Raw genomic sequence first — 25,148 nt, 5'->3', positions numbered from 1 at the left:
CAAAGTTGTAAGTTTTGTTTTGACACTTTAAAACTGCAAGAGCTTTTTTTCTTTACAGATTTTTTTTGTATTAAAAAACAAAGCTGTTTAATAAATTAAGCTTTTAAAACAACCACCGCTGCTCTGCTTTTATCATGCCTTCAATTAAAATATTGTTTCTTGAAGACTGATAATGACTTCTGAAGGAAAAAAAACAAGTGTGTTACACTGAGAATGTTTTCAGTGGATTCCATTTGTTAAAACTTACAATTAAAACCAAACTCCAAGTGGGACAGGCTCAAAACCGGGGCGCTGTAGGTTAGCTATCTGAACTTAGCACTTTCCAGCCTTAAAGGAATGTATTTACCCCCCAAAAATAAACTCACATCCATAGCCACTGCTGTGATCCTTGCAACAGAAGACCCTCTGAAAGAGCCACATTCACCCTCGAGGTGGGACTGTGACACCAGGGAGGTGGGGAATGGCTGCTGGGGGGACACCAGTAACAACGAGCCCCTGTGAGTCTGCATGGAAGGAGATGCTTGCAGTTATCGAGGTTCAACAGAAGCAGTAGCAAGGGTGAGCACAAGCAGCTAACAGCTCTCCAGCACTCACCCGTGAGGAACATGCAGGAAAAGCACTGCCTAGATGAGTGCCCGGCAGCTCGGCAGACGGAGCTGATTGGGAGCAGGCTGTTCCAGAACAAACCTTTCTGCATAACCCCGGCAACAGACCTGACCTTTTCATCTACAGAAAGCAGTCAACCACCGCTGAGCTCATGAACGTGGGAGATCTGCCCCTGCAACTTGTTTTGTTAGCAGCAGCGGGGCCAAGGCAGCATTGACAGCGATTGGCTCCTGTCAGGAAAGAGCCGAACAGCTCAGGGACCAGACCTGGGCTGAAACCAAAGCTGCCCCAACTCTCCCTGCGTAACGTGAATGCTGACGCCGACCCCACAGCGAACCAGAACTTGCATCTTCAAAAGCAAAGAAAAGAAGGTTATAAAAACTCATTAGTTGCTTGTGCTTACAACAGTGCTCTTCTGCAAAGCTGTAAGCATGGTGGGCTATGGGAAGCAAGCACACCTCTGAGCGCCTCTTACAGGCAGTGCTAGGATGGACTGGGCCGGGCCAGCTTCGCAGTGCCAGCAGCACAGGCACTAATCCCTTCGTTTTGAGGCCAAAGCTCCACTCACACAGTTCACAGTGCAGCCCACAACCAGCTGTGTCAGCACAACCCAGAGAGCAGGATCAAGCAGCCGTGGGGGGGGGAGCTTTTAAGCCCGCGATGCTGCCAAATGCTTCATATCACAGCCCTGCCTATTTGCATTTCTGCCTTGGGCCCCATCTGTAGCTTCCCATCCATGTAAAAGCTGTCCCCAGGGAGAAGGGAGGCCACTGTCCATTTGTTCGATGTGTCTCAGGCGCATCCAGTTTCAAATGAACTAGGTGGTAAAACTCCCAGTGCTAATCTCTGCAATGCAGTTCTGGAGCTTTTGGCACCTGGGGGCAGAGAAAAATCCGAATCGCAAAGCCTGGTCCAGCGGCTGTGCTCAGGCAGTGCCAGCAGTGCCTCCCAGCCCTCTAGCAAGCAGTTCTGCCTCTTACCACCTCCAACACAAGCACTACACTCTTCTCCACTTATTGGGAAACGCTGATTTACACTTCAGTTGAGGGTGATCTTGTAAGGTAGGTCTCCAAATGCAGCCTCACTTAAAATCAGTTAGCAATGAGAACATAAGGAATAAAATAAAACATGGTTACATTCCATGGCAGAAGCCTTAATGGACTGTATTTTTAGCCCTGGAACAACCTGAAAGCCAGCGCTGACATACTGCAACACCGAAGCTATGTCACTGCAAAGCTGTGTCATTACAAGCCACAGCTCTTCTTGCACAGACAATTTCTTCCACAAGCCCAGATGAGTCGGTGCAAAGTTTGCCAGCACACACACGTGTATGGCAGCCAGAAACGAGCCCAGAATGCCAGTTAAAATTGAGAATCAGGAGAAAGAATCCAAGAAATGCAAGCGACCAGTCCCTTTCAACACACACATCTCAAGAGAGGTCACTGCAGTGACTTGGAGCTGGAAGAGGGCCAAGGCACCATGCAGGCGCCTGTCCAAGGTGGCACCCAGGCTCCACACTGGCTGCAAAAGCACAGGAGCTCAGGCTGAGACCACACGTCCTCCTCCTGAGCCTCCTGGTACCGCAGCGATGAACTGCCCCACACAGAGTGCCACTGAGCTCTGCACCAGCCTCGTGCTGCACCTGAAGCCCTTCCCCTTGCCCCTTAGGGAAATGGCAATGACCTTTCTGATTTCGTACAACAGAACAGCTCTGGCAGGTTGCAGGCTGGGCTGGGAGCAGCTGAACATCTTCCTGTTCCAAAGAATTGCAGATCAAAAACCTGATCTGGATGAAAAGCTCATGATTCAGACAGCACACAGTAAGCAAGGGGTAATGTTGGCCGTGCACGGTTTGCAGCGGTTGTAGTGTGGATGGCCTGCAAGCCTGAATCTCCAAAGACTTCAGTGGATCTCAGCCTGCAGAGATAAACTGTACCGTGCTCTTCTGGAAGCTGCTCACCCCTGCATAACCCTGGAAGAGCTGGAGTGAGAGCACCCACGCAGTCCTTATCTCCCTCATTAGGAGGGAAAGAAGTTGCTCAAGGATCTAAAACTGGCTGCTCCTCCGAATGAGTTGCAAAACCATCTCTGGAAAGGTTTATCTGCCAGCAGCCCAAGCCACTCCTACCCACAGGATAATAAAGCCATTAGTACCAGCAATGAGACTGTTACATTGTTGTTTTACGTGGCTATAATTTAACAGTTCCTCACTGTTTACTTAAGGAAATCTCTTGAAAGGTCTATAAAATTATACACTCTTGATACAGTCTGAAAACATTGGCATACACAGGGATTTCTGTTCTTTAATAAATCCAATTCCCAAACTAGTAAACACCAGCTCATAGGAAACATCTCTTGTTTATTGAAACTAAGTTGCATGAAGATATTTTAAACAAAAAGAAGGTGGGAGGCTGAAAGGAACTGACAGATTATGTTTTCCACTTTCATTTTGCCTTGTGTCTAAACAAACAGTTCCTAACAGCTTTGTTTTCCAAACCAACTTTCTCCCAGCTGCTGCCTGGAGCCTCAGAAAAAGGAAAGCCATGCTCAGACCCTGCAAGAGTTATTTGACTTCATGCACTCGCTTCACTCAGCCCTCAGTGTGTGGATACACAAACCATGGGGAGCGCTACCAGGAGGAAGCAGTGGCCTTGCAGAGGCTGGAAGACTTCAGCTACCAAGCAACAGCAGCAGGGCTCAGTCAGAGCCCAGGCCATGCAGGGGACACGGGGGCAACCTGCCCTTTGCTGAGCTCTGGTGCCAGCTTGCTTGCCATGGGACCAACCTATTGCCTCCCACCCCGCCACGATGGTTGGAAGAGGGCTCTGAACCCATACAACATAATTAAGGGCAGCACAGAGACGCTGACCCAAAGAAGATCCAAGAAACTGTGTAAGGGTTGAGCACATCTAATGTTTCTGTGTTTTTCTTTATCTGAAAGATCAAAGATCTTAATCATCAAAGATCTTTCTCATCCCTCTGCCTTCAGCTGCTGATCAAGGATTACATTTCTGCCCTCCTCTCCCTTCTTGCTACACGGTTTAGTGTTATTTAGACTGTACATATCTCAGAGCTCCTTGCCTACACAAGAGATGTGACAACGCTGCTAAGGCTTTAGGACAAGAATAGCTGTCGTGTTAATAGAACTTTCACCCCCATTTCATTCAAATATCAGAAAATTCCTCAGATTTGACCATAAATGGAGACATGTCTCCATCAGAACCCCAGAGATGCTGTGCAAACACATGGCTCTCACAGCCCTCGCACACACATCCCTGAAACTTGCCCCATCTAAGCCTCCACCACAGGTTACAGGCTTGTTCTAAATACTCCTAAAAAGAAAGAAGGGAAAATGCCAAAGCCCTCCACGCCTGGGCTGCCACAATTATGCACTGAGAGCTTCCTGCCCGGGCAGCTATCAGCTTTATGGCCACAGATGGGGCTCAGCCCATGTGCTCCTGCAGGGAACCCCTCACAACCAGAGGACACCACTCACACACCAGCCCTTCCCTGCCAGCCCAGCACAGCAGCTAACTCCCCCTGACAGCACACGGATTTCACTGCTATCACAGCACAAATAAGGTAATTAGGCTGACATCTTCAAAGCCCTGCCATTGCTGTTGGTAATGAGATTCTGCAGTTCACTTGAAAATAAAGCAGGGATATGAAGAATGGGCTTTACCTGCTCCACCAACAGCCTGAGCTCTGACTGCAGAGCCATGAGCCCAACAGTTTGGCTTCGAGGCCACTCATGGTAGCTCAGAAGTCCATGTGCAAATACAAACCTTAGAAAGAAGAGCATTCATACAAAGAAGCCAATGGCATGACACATTTACCAATAAAACATAAGCTACAAGAAGACAAACTCTGATGTTTTCATCAGTGACAGCCCTTTTATCTTGCTATGTTCCGTGCAAAAAGGTGGCACATCACACCTCTACTCTTACCTGAAAAACCACCTGCCAAGAGAAAGGGCAGAGAACTCTTTTGCTGGGGTGATGCTGCTCTGACACACATCCCTAGGCACATTCATTCCTCAAACTGAGCTTAAAGCTTTCATAGCAAAGACCCCAGGATGTATTTAGAATTATTAACTGCATGTTTTTGTTGAGCATGTTTGCTCACAGTGTCTTGACGGGCTGGGGTTCAACCTGGAGTCTCTGTTCTGGACAGGGTGTGCAGGGCTATAACACAGGGCACATACAACACTCCTATCACAAACAATCCAGCCTCAGCTCTAGCAAGCACTGAGAAGTGTGCACATTCAGCCCTATTCTCTGCTTCCCCCACACAGCCCACCTGTCCCAGAGCCCCAGGAGTTGCAGTCTCAAGGAGCTGCAGCTCTCATGTGCTGCAATTAGAAAGTCACCTACCCCAAAAAGAGAAGTCAGGCTTCTGAAACTCCTGCCAGCTCTCCTGCATTTCCCAGGTAATTGCTCAGATCAGGAATTAATGAGAAATAATGAGCCAGCACACAGGGGAAGAGAAGACAATTCAGAACAGCAACAAAGAAAACTAATGGAAGTATGCTTTAACCGCTCTCTGTAGATGGCTTCCAGCCTGTATCACCCCAAGAGGCTTCACCTCTGCAGGAAGGCACAGGGGCCTCGGCATGTGTACCAGCCACACTGCATGGCAACACAGAGCAACTTGGTAGGGCTCTCCCTCCTTCTGCACAGCAAGCAGAGGGCTCAGTCCTGCAGCTCCATAGCCATCCATGAACGGCCTCTGGGAACTCACAGTCAGTCTGGGCTTCCTGGCCTGGCTGCAGCTGCACTCTGTGACATGGGCTCCATTCCCACATGCAGACCAAGCCTGGCCTTATCTAGCTGCACTCCCCTCCTAGTTATCTCTTAACTAACAAAGGCATGTTATCAGTACAGCTAGACAACAAACCCTATGTGGACAATAGCAGATAAGAGGAAAGGCTTGAGAAGGAGACATAAATTATAAAATATGAGGTGCTGAACTGTTAAGTCGTTGGAATGTCCACAAAGGGACAACACCATAACCTACCCAAGGACTTGATCACTGCAGGACTTGGCATCCCCTTGGCACAGCTTCTCACATAGATCAGCTCTAAAAGATAATCTTCAACTGTGACTTGGAAAGTCAGTTATGATTGAGAACAACACAAGCCTGTAGAGCTCAGGCACCATTCTAGGAGGGACTGACAGGCTGCTCGTGTCCTTAGCTGCTGCAGTGCACCTGGAGAGGCAGTGAGGAGCACCTCCTGAGGACTGCCAGAACCAAGGGTCAGACTGGGGGGATAGGGGAGAGACATCCCCTCCTGTTCCAAATTTAAAGTTCCATCTTAACAAGAGGAGGAAACCAAATTTCACAGCCTGTTCCAAAACCCCTCACACTTACTTTGCTATTTACCTCTCCAACATCAAGAACACAGTTACCCGCTGTCAGCACAAGCTTCTTTTCAGAGCATGTAAATCTCCACTTTTTCCAAAGCTGCAGCCAGTTGAAGCCTGACAGTTTGAGGACAAAGCACTGAAGGAACTGGCTCCGTTTGCAAGCACATAAGACATGCTTTCAGCTCCAGGTAGAGCACAGTACAATGCCTGGGGACTGCATTCCACTCTGGGGTCCCCCCGCATCCACAGCATTCATTCGAGGTGACACTTCTCCCTCCATCCCTGCACCTGTACTTATTCCACTTACCAAAACTAAGACATACCTTTAGGCAGAGCCCAAATTACCCATTTTTTCCCACAGAGCAGAGAGGTTCTGCCCCTGCACCCCAAACTGCTGGATAAGCTCTATGGATGGAGGTTGCTGTGGACCAAAGAACACAACCTCATTTGCTAGTAAAAACAGATTTATTCCCGTTAATCTAGGCGAATCACTGCTCTTTCTCTCCTAATGAGGCCCTGTGTGCCTCAGCACATAGCATCAACAGAGGAGAAAACTCTTCAGAAGCAGGCAACCTTGGGGCACTTTGAATGGCACCTTCCCCTTCTTAAGGAAGATAAGGATGGGGATGGTGCCCCTCCAGAGAGCCTCTCATGTTCAGGCCACTAACAGCCGCGCAAAATCTCTTTGTCTTGATCCAACTTTTACTACTGCTGATCAGGGATTAACATTAATTGTGCCATCCCATATTAGCCAAGGATTATTTGTGAGGCACCAGCCTATAATCACTTGTGTTTTCCAGCACAGACCTTACGCACATGGCTGGGATAGCTAGCGGGATAATCCCAGTCACATTTCTAATGAAATCTACATAAGAACTGCACATCCACACCCTTGTCTTCCCCCTTCCAAAATACCTAATTAGTTCAGCTTAGAGAACGCCATAAAAATTAATACTGTGAAATTTCCAGTCTAACAAGTTTCTGGTGAGAAAAAATATTCCCTACAAGGGCAACATTTTTTTTGTTTTTTTAAACCATAAACTTTAAAATACGCAAACAAGTAATTAGCCCACAGGAATTTTAATTTGCACACACTGTTGGGTCCGGCTCCTGACCCCATGCAGGAGCCACACTGAAGTTTGGCACGCAGTGGGGAACTCATGCCTGCTACCCAAATGCAGCAAGATCTCACCAGTGTTTTCCTGCTTGTGATGCACCACGGCACCAGCGACAGGCTGCCTGCTCACCAAAGCAGCTCTCAGAGCTGATGTCTCTGCACCTTTCCCCCTACATAGCTCCAACCCAGCTGTGTGGCCGGGCTGAGGCAGCAGGTGTCATCAGGACTCACTGGGGCAGAATCACAAACCAGGCTCTGAAGAGAAGAGGCGCAAAAATCCGCTTTGCTCAGCGAACACTGAGCTGCTGGGAAAAGCCAGGCTGTTCCTTGCACTGCCATCAGCTGCAGGATGGCAAGCGGGTGAGACCCAAGGACCTGCATGAAATCAGCTTAGTGAAGCACAGGTTAACAGGGAACTCGATCAGCACACATACAGGCTTGCACACCAGCACATGCCTTCACAACCACCAATAAAGCACAGCTCACTGCATGCAGCCTGCCTGCAAGTGCATGCTGCTGAACGAGGACACCAAGTAGCTTACCAAGGGCTGTGACAGGCAAGCACCCACTTCTAACAAAACAAAACACAGTGTCAGAAGAGTGGTGCTCTTAAAGAGATGCCCTTGCTTGAGCACCAGCAACACACCCTGACTCCCACCGCCTGCAGAAGAGCAAGGCAGCCGGACTTCACTAGCCTTAAAGCTACAGATACGTCCCATGGTATTAAAAAAGAAGTGGAGACTGATGGCTGAGCCTCCTGCCCTTGTGCTCAAGTGTTGCTGAAGCCTTTCACCCCACACTTAACTCCCTCTGCTGCTAAACAGTGAATCCTGGCAGCTGCCATGGGCAGTAAGGAAATGGGAAACGATTCTCTGGCAGCAGCTGGGAGAAACTTCCTACTCTCCCCGCTTTGCACAGAAAGAAAAGCCCACAAGAGCACTTGAGGTACTGCTGCCCGCCAGATTTCCAGCAGCACACTCTCGAGGAAAGCTTGTAGACAGGGAATCTGCTTCTGAAGGTGCTCTTCAGACAGATGGCATTTGACTTGAGGAAACTCATCTCCTCCAGGAAAAGTCCTTTGTTTTCAGTGTGGAGAAAGAGAACAATGGAAAAGAAATAAAAGTTGTATTCACTGTGACCCAGGAAAAACTGAGCTCAAGGGTTTTGATCAATATTTTGATTTCTCTGTCAAAAGCTGCAACCAGCACTGACACAAACAGCTGGATAGAGAGCGTGGGGGGGAGTGTGCGGGGGAGGGGAGGCAGGAAGGGTCAGTTGCACCCCAGCGTCCAGGCACTCCTCTTTCCATCACAACAATTGCCACTAATGGCAGTAATTTACATGGCTAATAGGCAGTGCTATGTTTACAAAATCATTCTTGGGAAGAAGGACTTAAACAATTCTTGCCAAGCCAGCAAAGGCACTGCTGTGGGATCAGAGCCTGCATTTCTTTTTTCCTCTTTTCTGTGCACGTTCTGCCAACGTGCTCTGCTACACAGCAGTGCAGCGTAGCACTCAGCACACACAGAGCTGTGCCATGCCTCCTCCCACTCCAGGGGCAGGATCAGCCCAACAGCAGCAGTGCTGCCCCAGCCCTGCAGCAGAGGGTTCCAACCCAGCAGGAAATGATGGAGCAGCAAGCCTGTGTGCCCAGATTCCCCCACCCCACCACCGTCACAGCCGCGGGCAAGTGCCAGCATCTCGCACACCAGCCTTATCTCCACGCAGTGACAGGTTCCGTCACTCCCCAACCCTCTGCGCATCGCCCTGAACATCTGCTGACCCCTGCCCTCCCACCCTCGCCCCGCAGTGAGCTGCACGTCTCCTGAGGAGCTCGCTCAGTGCTTTGCCCAGAGCCAGGCACGCCGACGTGACAGGCAGGGCACGGACACAGCACAGGTGCCCCGGGTCAGCATGATAAACAGGAGGGCTACGTGAGACATCTTGGTAAAGCAGCACTGGTATTTCCAGAAAGGCGAGAGAATGCCGTGTCACGGGACATCTCCTGGAAGGTAACAGCATGACGAGGCACACGTTTCTCACTAAACTCCATCAGCTATTGACAGCCATTCAGGAACTCTCAAGCACGGCCAGCAGAGCAAAGCAGGGCCTGCCCTGTCTCAGCTCCGAGTTGTGCCAGCCTGCCTCCCTTCTCAGGAGCAGTCCTTCCTGCTCCATTTCCCGAGGCCTTGCACTGAACAAGGTGGGAAGCACCCCAAATCCAAAGGGAAAGTGGCACCAAGGTCTAAGTAATAGACAAGAGCAAGGAAGGAAGGCAGAGCAAGGGAGCAACGCAGACCCAACGCAGGTGCAATGCCTTCACTGGTAGACTTTAAATTTCCCATCGATTTGGATGAAGAACAGCCTCTCAGGATGCTCAAATTTCATTATACACCTTTAATACTAACAGCCTGTCCTCAAGAAAGCCTCCCAATGGGACATCTTGGAAAAAAAAAGAAAAAACCCAAACCAAAGAAACACAGAACAGATCACGCCGTTCCACAGCTCCGTTAAATTTAACGGGGCAGTACCCAGCAATTCCATTTACAATGCAGACACAGACTTTTAAATAATTTCGGAAGATTTGATATTAATGTTCCAGTGGAGTACAGCAATTGCTTATCATAGCAGTCACAGAGTACGTTTATTATCCGCTGACATAATAAACTGCATTGTATTACTCTCTGCTGGACTTCTCACAGAAAGCAGATCCCTATCGCAGCAGCAGGATCCTGAGGATGAAGGGCAGAACGGGATCTGCCTCACACACTCACACCAAAGGCACCGGTGCCACCAGCAGAGCCCAGGCCAACACCGCAGGCTGCGCCTGACCTGCAGGTCCTACTGCTGTGCGGAAGAGGGAAGGCAGATGGACAGACACAAGGCACGGCCACGTCAGTCTCTTTCATACAAAACCAGCAGACAAACCCTGCAGACAAGTCCAGTTCTGCTCCAGAAAGCAACAAAATTGCACCAGAGTTGATTTTGGCCCAACGTGTACTTGGCAAATACTGATAAGAAGGATTTACCATATCCCTTCCAGTATTACAGCTGAATATAAAGCAAACATTTGCTTCCTACAGATAACAAAATGACTACGATTGCTCTGGGTCTATAAGGTTAGGGTTTCTTCCTACACCCAGTTCTCTGTCTCCCAGCAAAATCCCCTCTGTGAAACATGAGTCCTCCCACAGGTACCCACTCACCTCACACAGAGATACAGCCAGGGATGGGCTTGGGATGGATTCCAACAACAAATTACAATCAGATTAAATATTAATTCCCATCTTAATTATACAACCATGACAAGGCTTAATGGTTGGGCAGTCATTTAAACAGGAGAGAAGCGTGTAAAGAGTGCAAGCACCATCTCTTACTCTGCAAATGCCTGAACTCCTGGGATTCCTCCCCAGGAGATCAGCCAGCCTTTGGGAAAGCAGCTGTGAGGGAGAAGAGTTCCAGCCTCCCAGTGAGTGACAAGGCACCAGAAGTCAGCTTGAACCACGAGCCAACCCAGAACACGCAGCACCCTGCCTTCAGGGCACTTACATGCTGACAATTAGACAAGTACTGAGCACTCATTGATGGATTTTATCCTCTCAGCACTTTGGACACACAAGAGAGAAGTGTGCAGCACCGTTAGTTGTGTTAGCCCTGAGGATACCAGAGCAGACGAAGCAGCTGGCCTAAGATGACAGTAGGCACTTTAGTACAACATCCCATATGACACCACAGTTTCTAGCACAATTCCCAACTGCAGGTGACCCCAGTGCACTGGGCTGCCAGCATACACAGGGACAACCTCCTCCCTTCGTCCTCAGGGAAATGCAGATTGCCAAACTCTTCCTTGTTGAATTATTGCTTACACCACTTTGAAGCTCCTCGTGCACCATCCGCGATGCTCTCACCCCGCACCGGGCCCCCTGCGGCAGATCAAGCTTTGTGCAGCTGTCAGTGGAAAGCCTACTGCAGAAAGTGGGAGAAACATCAGAAAACGAGCTGGTTCTGCCTCACTTTAGACTTCAAGGTAGCGAAAGGAGAGGGCATTAAAAAGAGAACAGAAAGAACTGCCTCTCCATATGGAGCAGCGGAGAAAACAAGAGCACAGTCAAACCCAAGCTGCTTCTCTTTCAGCCTCACATGCCAACAGAGAAATACCAATGGAAACACTGCACTCTGCAGCAGCCTCAGCCATCAGGGTTGGAAGCATGACCATCCCAACAGCCACAGCAGGCAGCAGCAGCTCCCAGCAGGAGAAACGTGCCCCAAGAACACAACACAGGCACAACCGCACCAATGTGCTGTCCTCAGTGCAGCCAGCGCTCCGCAGGGCAGGGAGGTCCCAAATAAATGGAAAAAATGGGGACTGAGTGACTCCCCTTCTTCACATGGCTCATTCTGCCTTCTCATATCCCACCCTGCAGGACCCACATGCAGGGGACATCCTGTGAATGCGATCCTGAACAATAGCAATGCAGGCAGCTGCCAGCCCCGCAGGGCTGTGGTGCCAAGAGGAATGCGACAGGAAGGGCAGAGCAAACCAGAGCTCAAAGTTCGGTGATGTCAAAACAGAAAATCTGCTCTGCAGCAGCAGATGGGCTCAAGCACAAACGCAGGTGACACAGCCCCAGATAGATTTCAGCGGATCCTTCTGATGGAAGGCTCAGCCCACTTCCCACTGCCGCATCCCTTGCAGAAAGCCCCTTGCTAGAATATACCAAAGAGGGTTTTCTTTCCCTTAAACCCAGTCCCACAGGGAAAGCTGCCTCTGAGCAGGACAGGCAAAGGGCTCCCAGTGACCCCCTTATCGAGCAAGCTGGCACAGCTGCCTCCACGTCCACCCAACAGGGACGGTTCTCCAGCCTGCTTCTCTCCACAGCACTCCATACCCAGCAAGCTCAGAACTTCAGATCAAACCACATAGGCTTCGGGATCAGACGTGTGCTCTCCCAAAAGCATTTCAACCCCCTGCCAAATTAATTTCAGACTGATAGGCGAGCGTGTTTTTCTTTGTGGAATCAAAGCCACCTGTTGGGAAGCACACTCGTGATCCGCACGTCCACAGGCTGCGTGGACAGGCGCACGGCCCATTGTTGGACAACACACACCAACAGCATTTGCTGGCTGCCCAATCGCTGGTAGAAAAGCGGAGAAGGCAGGGCTGCAAATCGGCTCAAAGCTTTTGAAGTTTGCTTGTTGAAGTGTGTTTGGAAACAACATTCCCCTTCTAACCTCCTCTGCTTTGAATCACTGTGCTCCGCCAGCAGCCCCAGGATGCGTTTTGCAGGAACAGGGGATGGCTCCCAACTGCCCCTCCTCACCTTAACCCCGCAGGGAGGCTCAGAGCTGAGGGACACACACACATTGGTGACGATGGAATGATTCCATGGACCGTTATTTGCTGCCTGCATCCTCACCAAGCGCTGCCCTAACCCACACAGGACTCTATGCAATGCTCCAAAAATAATAAATACAAACACCTTCCAGCACACTGCCTTTCTCCCTAGAAGGCTCTTTGAAACCACAAATTAAGACATTCTGTCGAGTCCGAAAGCATTAAAAGAAAAAAGAAAAACATCCAGCGCCACAGGGCTGAGCTCCCTCTGCCACCTCCGCTCAGAGGGGACACGCACAGGGCTGGGGGCGTTAGGAGCGGTTCCGCACCTCCTCAGTGCTGGGGAAGCGTTCCCAGTGGATGCAGCGGGCACTGCCACGCACCCCCGGACCGCGCAGCCAACTCCGCCGGCCGACGCGCGGTCCGCGCCCGCGCACGGTGCCCTTCACACAACCACCGCAACGGGGCCGAGACCCGGAGCCCTCCGTGAACCGGGCAGGCAGCAGACCGGGCGGGTCGCACCTCCGCCGCGGGTGCAGAGGCTGCTGCCAGCGCTCGGCCCGCCGCGGCCGAACCCCCAACCCAACCGCAACCCCCACCGCCTGGTAACGGCCCCGGAGCTCGGAGAGGGTCTCACCTTAAAAGGTGAGCCCAAAACTGGGCTCCGCAAAGAGACGAGCTTCAGAAAGTGGGAGGGGGACGCGGGAAGGGCTGAGAGCCGCGGGGCCGAAAAGAAGGCTGAGCGAGGGGAGCGGGCGCTGAGGGGAGCGGGCGCACCGCTGCCTCCCGCCCCGTTGAGCGCTGCGGGCAGGTGGCAGCGCGGCCCCACGCGTGACCGCCGCCTCCCACGGGCGCGATCCCGCTCTGCTCCCTCCTCCTCGCCTACCTTGCACGGTCAGCACGGCGAAGCAGACACAAAGCAGATCCTCCAGCGCCATGTAAGCCCCGCCGGGCGCCGGGAGCTGGGGCCGCCGCGGCCGCATTTACCAGGGGAGCGCGCTCTCCCGCCGCCCCACCGCCATCTTGTGCGAGCGCCCCGGCCCCGCGCTGCCCGCCGGGCCCGCTGCCGCCGGCGGGGGGAGGAGGAGAAGAAGAAGGAGGAGGAGGAGGAGGAGGAGGGGGCGGCCGGGCTGCGCTGCACTGCTCGCCGCTCCGCCTTTGTCAGCGAGCTGCCGCCGAGCCGAGCCCCGCACCGCCGCTTTCTCCTCCTCCTCCTCCGCCCGCCCAACAGGTTGCTGGCAGCCGGGGCCGGCCCGCTGCTGAGGGCGGGCGGCAGGTGCGGGGCTGAGGGGAACGGGGCTCAGAACCGCTCGCTGGGCTTTTTGCTCACGGTGTTAAGATTCCTTCTCGTTAAGGGTATTTAGTCACTTATCGGCGCGCACCACGGCAGCCGAGCCGTGCCGCACATCGCGCACGCAGCTGCCCGCCGGCGCTGCTCCGCCGCGCGGTTGGCGCGAAGCCGGAGGCGGCCGCGTGCTGAGCGAGCTCCGCTCCAGGCTCGGAACGCGCGGCTCGCGGGAACGGACCCGAGGCAGAGCTCGGGGTGTGACAGCAGGCTGACAGCGCAGCTCCGTCCCGCAGCTCTCGCATGCAGAGCTGACGATTGACAGCCCTCCTTTCTCTCCGGCTTTTTCCCACCTGCTCCCTTCTGTGAGAGGTGGCTTTAAAGGTGCTGTCAGATGGTTTTAATGAGGCTGGAGGAATGCCTCCTCATTGTGCCTGCTCTGGTTTGCTTGCAGACACACCCCTGCTCTTTTTTCCTCGTATCCTGCACATTTCTCCTTCCCTGTAAGCAAGGAAACCTTTACCTAAATTCTAGGCTAGCCCAGCATGAAATAAGAAATGAAAACTGCTCTTTGGCTGCTTCTTGTGCAGTGGGGTTCAGAGCCTGGAGGTGTGGTTCAGTCAGAGACCTTAAAGGAAATGAAAGAGACAGAAGTTACTTGCAAATTCAGGAGGATACAGACTTAAAGCAGGATGACTATTTTAAAAACCAGCGTGTGTGTGTTCTTATTTTGGGCTGAACTTGTTTTGTATTCCCTTATTTTAACCCTGCACACTAAAGAGGACAATTTCCATTTGGAATATGCACTTGCTTTCCAGACTGCTTGCCCTGCAAACCCCCTATCAGAAGCAGCTCCACCTCAAACCCTGTGCTGTCAAACCCCAACACCCTGAACTCAGAGCACACTGAAGCCTTTGTAGACATGAAACCATCCCCTCCCCGGGCTTAGTGCCCTCCAGTTCCACAGATAATCCCTTCTGCCCACAGCCATCACACAGGGGTCAGTGCTGGAGATGCTCACGTTGCTGCTCTTCCAAACAGGACTGAGCAGCCCGTTCTTACACAGCCCCTGCCCTGGTTGCCACCTGCCTTTAGCTGCAGACAGGTCTCCAACATGGGGCTCTATGATGGATGTGAACTGCTCTCATTACCAGAAGAGGTGGCTGCTTTCTCCTTTGAGCCAGCATTAGTGCATGAATGAGCCTGGAGATGGACAGGGGAAGGGACGGAGCTGAAAACTTGACTGGCAACAGCAATAGCAGCAAAATCAACCCTCTGCTCCAGCTGCCTGTTCAGTCACCCATGAGCTGGTGCCAGCAGAACAAAAGCAGTGGGAACAAGTAGGCAGAGGCATGAAGAAGCTTTCAGTGGCAACACAAAGCCAGTGCTCAAACTCATTGCAAAGCTGCAGCCTCACTCATCCCAGAGCAGGAATCTCTCAGGGACCTTTCCTATGAGGATCACTTCTTTGCCAGACTTTTGGTCTGGCAGCAACTCCTGCACGAGGATGCATTGACTTCCAGATGAGAGAAGCGACGGTAGCCTCCTGCTCTGTATGTGCAAGCAATGCCAAACAGGAGCAGCTGGTTGCACATAATAACATGCATTGTGTAAGTGAGCAACACAATAAGCAATTTGCTCGACAACCCGGGGACATCAGGACAGTTCTGTACAACAGAGAATAAAGAAAAGGGGAAAAAAACATGTGATGACCAAACCCTAAGGGATCCTTAGTCTACTACACATTCATTTCATTACGCTTGCTCTTATAAATATTTATTATGCTGGCTATCTCATCATTCTTCCAGCAATGGGTGCTGCGTTACTGCTGTGCCCAGAGAGGGCTTTCCCCCTTCCCTGGTTCTGCTGCAGGCAGTCGGCACTTGCCAAAGATAGATAGGGAGCAGGAGCATGACATTAACAATGGAAAATGCCACTTAAAATGGGGCTCTGGGGCAGATATTGGCAGGTGCATTGTTAGGAGAAAAACAAATAGAAGAGGAAAAGCCAGCAGGTAATGAGATTTGGAAGCTCGTATTTAAAACACGCACACTGCAGACAAGGGGCTGGTCCTACAGCCAGAACCACGAGTGCAGAAATCTGCGTGCACCCAGGATGGGGGAGGCTGGATTCAGATGAGTGCTGGGCTGTGAAATGGCTCACAGCGAGACCAAGGCTTGGTCTGAATAGCAACATCACCTGCCTGCACATGGGAACCATCATGCTAAAGCAACCTGCATACATAAAGCGTGGGGTTTGGGTTTTTTTGTCTCTTCATCTCATATCACTGCCTGGACATCCTCCATGCCCTGCTCCCAGCTGCTCACTGGGACTTGTCACCCAAGTGAGGATTTGAATGATCGAATGCTAACCTGCCTTGCACAGAACCCCACCACTGCTTCGTTATTCGAGACAGTGGCTGGGGTTGGGTTACTGAAAGCCTGCTTCAGGAAAACATGCTGAGACAGCCCAGATTGGCAGATCTGAGATGAAATGAATGTTTTGTTAAAGTTAGTCCCTTGCCTCCAGCCAAGAGTCTTTTTTGTGCCTATGTATCAGTTAACCACCTTGTTCACTGCCAGTTATAACCAAATAAAATTCCAGCAGAAACACCCCCGTGTGTTACAAGCAGTTGCACAGAACATCGCTGTCCTATAAACACACATCTGTGAAAAAAATATTTGCTCATAAACAACATCTGTGTACCTCTCCCTACAGCAGTTGCCAAGCGTCACTAAAAGGTGTGATCCTTAAATAGTCTAAATTCTATCTGTTGCCACGCTACCTAATAACCTAATAAGGTTGGTTTTAGGCATAAAGAACATATGTAACATCAGGAACTGCTGCGCATAAGGGCTGCTGATAGAAACACCCGCCAGGCTCCTTTGTAGTGGGAAATGTGTCCGTGTGCCAAAAAGAAGGATCTGCTCTGAAGTTTTATTAGATCTCCAGCGCTGCTATAAAACGCCACACTCGGAGCAAGCAGCAGGCAGGCTGCGTGCTGAGCATCATCATGCCACCCTCTGGTGGCTGAGCCCTGAAAATGGAGCTGCTAGTGCCCAAGGATACATGATACCTGTATGCCATCAGGGCGTTTTTGGCACCCACGGATCTGGCTTGTGTGCCAGCAGGTGGTTTTGTAGCACTGAGCTGAACACGGGTAAGCAGCAGCAGCAGCCACCTTTCAGCCAGCATCGCTCAGATCTGGCTTCCAAGCTAAGGGGAAGGCTTGAATGAAAACATACCTGCACTTGGGAGATGCTGGGACCTGAGCTGAGGCTTTCATCCCAGCCTGACACGCTGAAGCTCTGCAGATGTTCATGGTGGACAGGCCTTAGACTTCTACATCTCTGGCTATTCTCTGCTCAGAAACTGGGGCCATATACCTTCCTCTTAAGATAGCTTCAGCTACAAAGCCCTGTATAGTATTTCACACAGAGGCACAGAATCTGACAGCTTTACACATTTCTCCCCTGCACAGAGAACCTCTGCTACCCTCCACCTTCCACCCAGCCCCACGCCGGGCACCAATAACACTCACACCTCCCTTCAGGTGAAGACTTCTAACATCATTACTCAGAAACGGCCATTCTGCACCAGGAGTGGGTGCTGGCTCTCACAGCATCCTCCATGCCCTCCTTGTGTAACACAGGCTATTCCCATCCATCTGACAGTCCTGCAACCCTCAATAGATGATGTATTTATTTATGGATTACTGACCACAAGAAAGAGAAGCTTTGCACCATTGTCAACCTTACAGCATTCGGTCTGCTATAAATAATGCATCATTGTTCAAGTGTTGGTTTATGGTTTAAGTTCAGTGGGCAGCGTGGAGCAGCAGACTCAGCAAAGATGAAGGCAGCGCAGGCTATGAGAAACAGCACCATCAGATGGAGAGCATTACAAAAGCAAAGCCCAAATGTAACGTTCTCAGAGTTATTTTAATGTCAACTCCTGCAGCCAGAGACCTGCTTTACCTCTACGTGAGAATCACACGAATCTGTGATTATCACTCTGCTTTCTCCCAGTTGTGAGCTAATTCGATTTCAGATAAACACTAATTAACACGAGAGGTCACCGCCGTGGCCAGCAGGCACCGATGCGACGTGGCGTTCAAACACTCAGAGATCAGAAGAGCTTCCTTTGAACTTCCCAATTAAATTCTGCACAAATAAAGCTATTGTTTTACATCTGCTTCATCCACAGGGGAGAGAGGGCAGAGAGCGATGAGATTGCTGCCTCTAATTGGGCTGTTTTCCCTCTTTTCTGACAGGTTCCCTCCCTGTGATTTTTTCCTCCAGACCGGGTGAAGGAAAGCTTGGCCACACTATTTGCAGGGCAGCTTTTGTGCTGCGAGGCTGCAAGCAAAGCTGTGGGGAATCTGATTTCCTTCTCGTGAGCAAATAGCTTTCCTAGAAAGTCTGACAGCCCTTAAGAATGACTCGTAAAACGTGTCTCTCTCTGGCTATTTAGGCAATTCTCTTTTGCCAATGAAGGAGAATATTAGATTAATCCAACTGCTGTAATAGCATTATCTCCCACTTATAAAGAAAACATATTTTATGTCGTATGTACCCTGATGGAAACAACCTGTGGCTGTGCAGGGCCAGGCTGGTGCTGTGCCACAGGATGCACCGGGTCCTCAGTGGGCTTCAGAGGGGGTTTGTGATGTGTGAATTTCAGAGCTGTGCCACCACAGCGAAACCAAGGGGAGGGAGCACAACGAGCTGCACCCCACTCTCATCTATGGGGAGCTCACCTCCTAAACTCAGGATCTGCTCAGAAAGTGGTGAGGTTCTGGCATTGCTGCCCATTGAAGCTGTGGGTGCTCCATCCCTCGAGGTGCCCGAGGCCATGGATGAGGCCCAGGGCAGCCTGAGCTGGCAGGGACAAACAGCCCACAGCAGAGGTGGGGGCTTTAAGCTCTCACAGTTCTCATGGGCTGCCTCTTCTGCAGCTCTGCTGCTGTGCCTCAGTTCAGCAGCCAAGCCACCTGGCCCTCCACAGAGGAAGATGTGTTACTCTAAAACACTCATCCTCCATTACTGTGCTCCTGGATGCTGCAAATAGTGCATTTCTGGGCCCAGGATTTAATCAGATTAATTAAACGGCACTTGTATTAATTTAAATTACAAGTATCTGAGGGCTCAGCCAAATCAAGTGATTTATGGGCCATATCAATCTAATTAATGCTACCAACTCTTAAAATAAAAACCTAATAAATGAGTTTATTATACAGATGTAGGATCGACTTATTAGTTTTGGGTCTCCAGTGCCACAGCCAATTTGAAGGAAGTTTTATATCCTCACTGGGAAAAGGTCTTCTTTTCTCCCCTTCCTAATTGCTGTATTTAACAAGTACGTCCTATGGGTAAGGGAGAAATGAAGCACGCTCAGTTATCAGACCTGCAGCCAAGCTAAGAGGTCCCTAAGGTACTGGTGTGCACAAATGGCATGGGGTTGACTGCTGTAAGCACTAACAGAACAGCATTAGGACCCCAGGATTGTGGAATCACAGAGTCATAGAGTGGTTTGGGTTGGGATGGACCTCAAACATCATCCAGTTCCAACCACCCTGCCCTAGGACCCTATGTCAGCCAGAGCTGGGAATTAATTCCTTGCAGAAATTTTTGCTCGTGAAAAGGTTTCCCCATGGGTTGAAGACCACCAGCTTACTTTGTTAAATAAGTACAAGGAATGTTTATTTCAGCTAAAATGGAAGAGCCCACACCGTTAGCCCCCTCATGGCTGTTGCGTGCAGCAAGACCTCAGCGGTCGTAATTTGTAATAACAGAGCAGCATTACCTGCTTTATTTAAAAATGCATGAGCTGGAAGAGAATTTGAGTTGAGAATTTGAAGCACAAATAGATTTTATTAGAAATAATTAAATCCAGGAAGAGCCAGCAGAGGTTTTATCACTGCGGCGTTGCTGCGTGTGGGCAGGGGCATGGTGACAGCTCTGCTGAATGCCAGATATCACCGAGACATTTTCAAATGAAAGCCAGAGCTCATCCAGGAACACTGTTAAAAGGTGTAAAATGGCCGGATGGCACCGAAATGTTTAAATCTGGCCTTTGCTAAATGTTAATGGATAAACTCTACATCATACATCCAGACTCCCACAGAAAAATCAGCTCTGGCCAGAAGGAGGATGAGAGATGGAGAATAGTTTTGTATGAAGATAAAAAATAGCTCCTACTTTGATGTGACTCCGAGCTCAGTTGGAAATAGCTGTGTTTCCTTCTTGGACAACCTATGTAAAAAGATGACAGAAATGCATATTTGGTACAAGTCTGGCTGCAAAGAAAACCAAACCATGGTGCAAGTACAAATGAGCTGGGGATGCTCTTGCAGAGAGGCAGTACAGATTTCAGCCGCAACTGGCACAGGGCTTTTACAGCAGGGCTTTAGGGCTGCTGGCCACCTTGCGTGTGTTTGCATGTTTATACGAAGCTGGTCCAACCACAAGGAGACAACCCAAGCTGGAAAGGCCGCAGGGTGCCCTCCCAGGCTGCCTGCTGGGCTCTGAGATGGGATCGATGGCCACCACGTGGTGGCCAGCAGCAGCTGTGCCACAGGAACAGGAATTCTTCCTGAAGCAAAGCGCACACAGCAGGGAAGAGCATAATCTGCTTGATTTACGGGCTGCGGCTCTAGTTTAAAATACATTAGGCTCCAACTATTTAATTACTGGGCACTACCAAATCACGGAGACAGAGGAGTCGGTCACGTCTGCTAATGCCAACATTTATCATCCTATTTATCTGCTCCAGCTTCTGAGAGCCATATCGAATCACTTCCCTCTATTAGCTAATAACATGCGAGTTTATTCCTCGTACCTCTGGGCGGCCCTCGATGGATATTACAGCACTGTTGGCAGCACACATCTACCTGGGGATAGATAAACCAGTTTAGAGCATATAAAGAACTGTAATCACCATCCAGAACTGGCACCGCGACCCAAGCCCATTTCTCTGCTGTCCCTGCCCCAGGACATCGATTCCCACTGGGTAGCGACCAGAGCCTGGGCTCTCGGGCCACTGGAGGGGCTGGAAATTTCTGCAAAATCCTTGACTACCTGCAGTTGTAGAAATCCTGCGTGGCAACGCTAAGAAAACACAAGTGAGCAGCAGTGCTGCAATGAGCACAGCATTTCAGGGGAGTCACCTCTGCCTCCTCATAAGGTCCCCGGGAAGAACTCAGACGCGATGCTGTCTTAATTGATAGCCTGGCCACTTGGGGAAGCAGTATCCATAGAAACTAAGGGGCCTCCACGAGCCAACAAACAGCGCTGCAAGAGCCCAGTAACAGCAGAAATAATGAGGTGTGGCCAGAAAAAAAGAAAAATCCAAGCAGGCATCTCACGGGATGGAATGGGTCAGCCCAGCCTAATGAAAGCCTCACGGGTAGCGGTGGGAGCAGAGCATGACCAGAGGATGGAGGAGAAGAGCCCTTGTGTCAGGAACAACTCTCCCCGGAGCAGCTGGAGGGCATGGCAGAGGAGCTGAGAGATGTTTCAGTGTCCCCCCATCGCCCTGGGGACAGCGCTTTGGCCCATGGGGACAATGGGCAGTGGGACTCGTGTCCCAGGGCTGCTCTCAATGCCACGTTCCCACGCGCCGCAGCTGAGTGTCTCCCACCCGCACGCACAGCACGGCACTGGGAGGGAGCCCTGACCTCCTTCTTAATTAGCTTAAAACCGCGCAATTAAAGAAAAAGGGAAAAAATAGAAAAAAAAACCCTCGGTAAAAGCCAGTCGCAAATCAAAAGAGGCAACAGCGAGAGCAAGCAATGTGTCACCACAAGTGTCCGAGTCAATGGAAACCTTGTTAGGTGGGGAACAAGGGTCTCCACTAACAAGCTCTTATCTGTGTTTTTGTTTTCTATTGAAGGTGCATGTCATTAGGAGAAGTGTTAACAAGGGCTCTCAATAGCTTCATATGGCCAATGGCCTCTGAATATTCATGAAGGTGCGAACAGAATGTGGGAAAGCCGGGGAAGAAAAGGCAAGAAAGGCAGCAAGAGGGTTCATTGTGCCCCAAAGAAAGGGCCCATTGCTCGGTGGGAAAAGGGCTCCCGAATCACTGGGACAACTGCGTATTCCCCGGGCAAAACCTGACCTCCAAGCTGCCAATGGGGGCCGATGAAGCCAAAGTTGTGGATTTTTTGAGTGGCGCTGGCAGGAAACCAATGCCATCACTTCAGGTGTTCAGCTGGCGACTGCTGTGATTCTGCTTTAAGAAAGGTGAAGGTGTGCGTCCAGCCACTCCACCACCGCTGCACCGTATGGAGGGGAATGGCAGCTGGGGAAAAAAAAATAGTGAAATTCCAAACACAATGGGAAAGAAAAAGGGCCTGTGCCCTGCCAACGCCAGGCCTGCTGCTGCCTATGCCGGGAATGTTCCATCAGCACGGACACAGTCAGCACAAAGCAGGGCTGAGCCGAACGACACCGGGACTGCATGGACAAGGATTGCCTGGAAGACAACAGGACAGTTTCCAGAAGTTCCCAACCTCTCCGTTCCGATGTTTTGGCTTTCCATTTCAAGCAGGTTTAAACTTTCCGACCGTAACGCTGTCAAACGCAAACGTGAAAGGCTTTAATTCAAAGCGATAACGCTCAGATTCTGCCTCTCCAGAATTTCGCTTGGCAGAGCAAATCTGCTGTTTGCTTTTGATCCGTTTCAGAGCAGAAAAAAAAAAAAAACAACACTGAAACTGCGAATTCCCTGCGAAGTGCACAGCCTGGCTCCCGGCCAGCCGGGCTGCGCAGCGTGGGAGGAGCGCGAGCCCCCATCTGCAGGGACCCAAGCACAGCTCTGTCTGCCGGCTCAGCCTGAAAAAAGCCTGCGGGGAGGGAGATGCAGCTATTTGCTCTCCTGTAACATTTGCAGATCCGTTCTTTCTCTTGTAAGGTATGCAGAGGGTTTATTTAGTGCATTAGTTCTTCCAGGAAAGATATTTCCGTTTTGCTGCTACACAACAGAATTATGAACTCCAAACATTAAAAATAGATTGTAACAGAGGACAAATTGCTGGTGTAGGATGGGACTGGGCCAGGACCTGCACAGGGCAATGCTGAAAACTGGAGGGGTGAACAGCTCTCATCGTCACAAACCCCACACCAGGACCCTTCAATGCTCTCACGCAACAGGATTCCCCTTGTTGCAGCCAAGACACCAAGGACAAATTTGGAGCATAGTCCACATCCGGGACATGCCAGCAGCACAGCTGTAGGGGATTTGTTGGGTGCATGGAGCCCAGCAGCAGTGTGGATGAAGCAGCATTCTGCTGACATGGAGGGCATTTTTGAGCTCCTTCCAGCAACAAGCAGCAGGAAGCACAGCTATGCCCACCAGCTTGTCCCATTGCAAATGAAACCCCCTTCTAAACTGTGCAGGAAAACACTTTTTGTTGCAGCCTGAAAAGGCTGAGAAGTGCTGCAGCAATGCCATGCAGGGGAACGAACGAGTCTCCATGGGAACCGTGGTACCATTCCTCCCCAGCAGCCATGGGAGCGGACTCAGAATGGGCCAGAAATGGGAGAAATGGGGTCTCAAAAGCCCGAAGGGTTTGCAGCCTCTGTTAATGCCAGCCAATGGAGGTGCACAAGGAAGGGTAGGAGCCTGCAACCCCACAGCCACCAACCCGGCCTAGAAATAAGCACCACCCACGCTGGGATGCTCAGCAGCAGCAGTCTGCCTGCCCAGTGGGGCAGGTGCTCATCTGACAGCACGACGTGGAAACACGGGAGCCACCAATCCATCATTCCCTGAGAATCACAGCTCTGTGGGCTCTGCTGCCTCACCTACCAGATCCAGGCACAGAACTGCAATCACCGCAGGAGTTCTTATATTTACAACTGCACCAAAACCCAAAGGCCCAGGTCCTGCCCAGCCCAGCTCTATCAGATCCGCAGTTCAGTGAGCAAGAAGCCAAGAGCAGTGAGCTCAGTTTGCTCTGAGTCACACAGCCAGTCTGCTGCACAGCCGACACCTCCAGCTTCACTCTTTTCCACAGCAGCATCCCCTCCCTGCTCGGAACACAACAGTACTGGCTGCTTTCCATCAGTCCTACTCAGGGCAAAGATCCCGAAACACATCAGATACAGGCTTTGCTCACTCAGAAGCAAACCCAATGCACAAACGCAGATAAATGAGCTCTCATGTTCGCAAAGCTCCGAGCACTGAGCAAAAACCCAGGCAGCCTCCAGCACGCAGCACTCACACCATGGCCAGCACAGTGATTTCTGAAAAATCTCATCTGGGATGAGAAGTTCATTCTGCCCTGCAAACTTCTCATCTCTAGGAGCACGTTTAGCCTCAATTCAGCTCAAATATCTGCAGAAAATCTATTTTAAAGAGAAATATTTGCTTCCACTGCATACCCAAAGGTACAGTCAGCTTAAGTGACAGCAATTAGTTAAGGAAGCAACTTCATAATTTATTCATCATACAGATGAAAATCACCACCACCCAGAAGGTTTGCAGCAGTTCATTCACCAGCACACAGGAGCACGTGGGGAAACCTTCCCCTCTGCTACCTGGTGGTGAGGATGCCCGCACATCCAGCTGAGGGGCAGCAGCCCTGTGGCTGCTCCAGAATTGGCCCTGGGCTGGCATGATGCTCGTGGCCCAGCTTGTGCTGTATGATGGCTCCTGAACGCTACAGGGAAAGCTTTGCTACGTTATGGTAGGGTCTAAAACCCCAGAGGGAGATGCAGTGCATCATCACACTGCTGGTTACCAGCTCACTTCTGAGAGCTATCAGAATGAGTGCCCTGGGAAACCTGATCATGTGGGTGGCAACCCTACACACGACCAGAGGTTGGGACCAGGTCTTTCTAAGGTCCATTCCAAGCCAAGCCATGCCAAGAACAGGTGGCCCTGCTCTAAGAGTGAAAAAGCAGCAATAAATGAGTGACACAACTTGTTGAACATGACCACCCCGTGCCCTCCACCATCCGTTCTGGGTCAGCACTAAGCAGAACTGGGGCACCCATAAAGACCAATCACCTCAAGGCCCGTGAGGCCCAGCAGGAGGCGGCACGCATCCCCTCCTCTCTCCCACCTCACCACACAGGGCACCAGAGCCACGTCCTGCACTGTGCTGTGCCCACGCTGGGCAGCAAGGAAGGAATGTGCCCAGATCCACAGCCAAGGGCTGCTCCCAGCACACAGGAATGGGAAGAAGCAGGAGTGCGGTTATACCAAGCAAGTGCCTGAACTTCCTGTTTGTATCAATTAATCACAAGGGACAGGAAAAATCAGATGCTTTCACTAAATGCCCAACAAGTGCATGAAATGCACACGCACATTTTCCATCACTGCTGCTCTCCGCAGCACAAAGCAAGGAGATCTAATTATGCACAAACTCTACTAAATCAAGAAGAGAGACAGTTGAAAATGAGCGGGGGTGGGGGGGAAGGGGAACCATTT

At 50.9% G+C, this 25,148-nt stretch overlaps 1 protein-coding gene across 2 annotated transcripts in view; it reads right to left on the bottom strand.

Moving 5' to 3' along the window:
• Positions 1-13,742, bottom strand: part of IGDCC4 (immunoglobulin superfamily DCC subclass member 4) — a 79,265-nt gene extending 65,523 nt beyond the window's left edge. For both annotated transcript variants that reach the window (XM_048955919.1, XM_048955920.1), the window contains exon 1: positions 13,311-13,742. In XM_048955919.1, coding sequence (XP_048811876.1) covers positions 13,311-13,407 — 97 coding nt within the window. In that variant the 5' untranslated portion in view covers positions 13,408-13,742. The remainder of the gene's footprint in view (positions 1-13,310) is intronic.
• Positions 13,743-25,148: the final 11,406 nt, after the last annotated feature.

This window comes from Lagopus muta, chromosome 10 (genome assembly GCF_023343835.1).
Source record: "Lagopus muta isolate bLagMut1 chromosome 10, bLagMut1 primary, whole genome shotgun sequence".
Classification (NCBI taxonomy): Eukaryota; Metazoa; Chordata; class Aves; order Galliformes; family Phasianidae; genus Lagopus; species Lagopus muta.
Note: the sequence above shows the minus strand (reverse complement) of the source record. Positions and strands in the feature narration are given on the sequence as shown.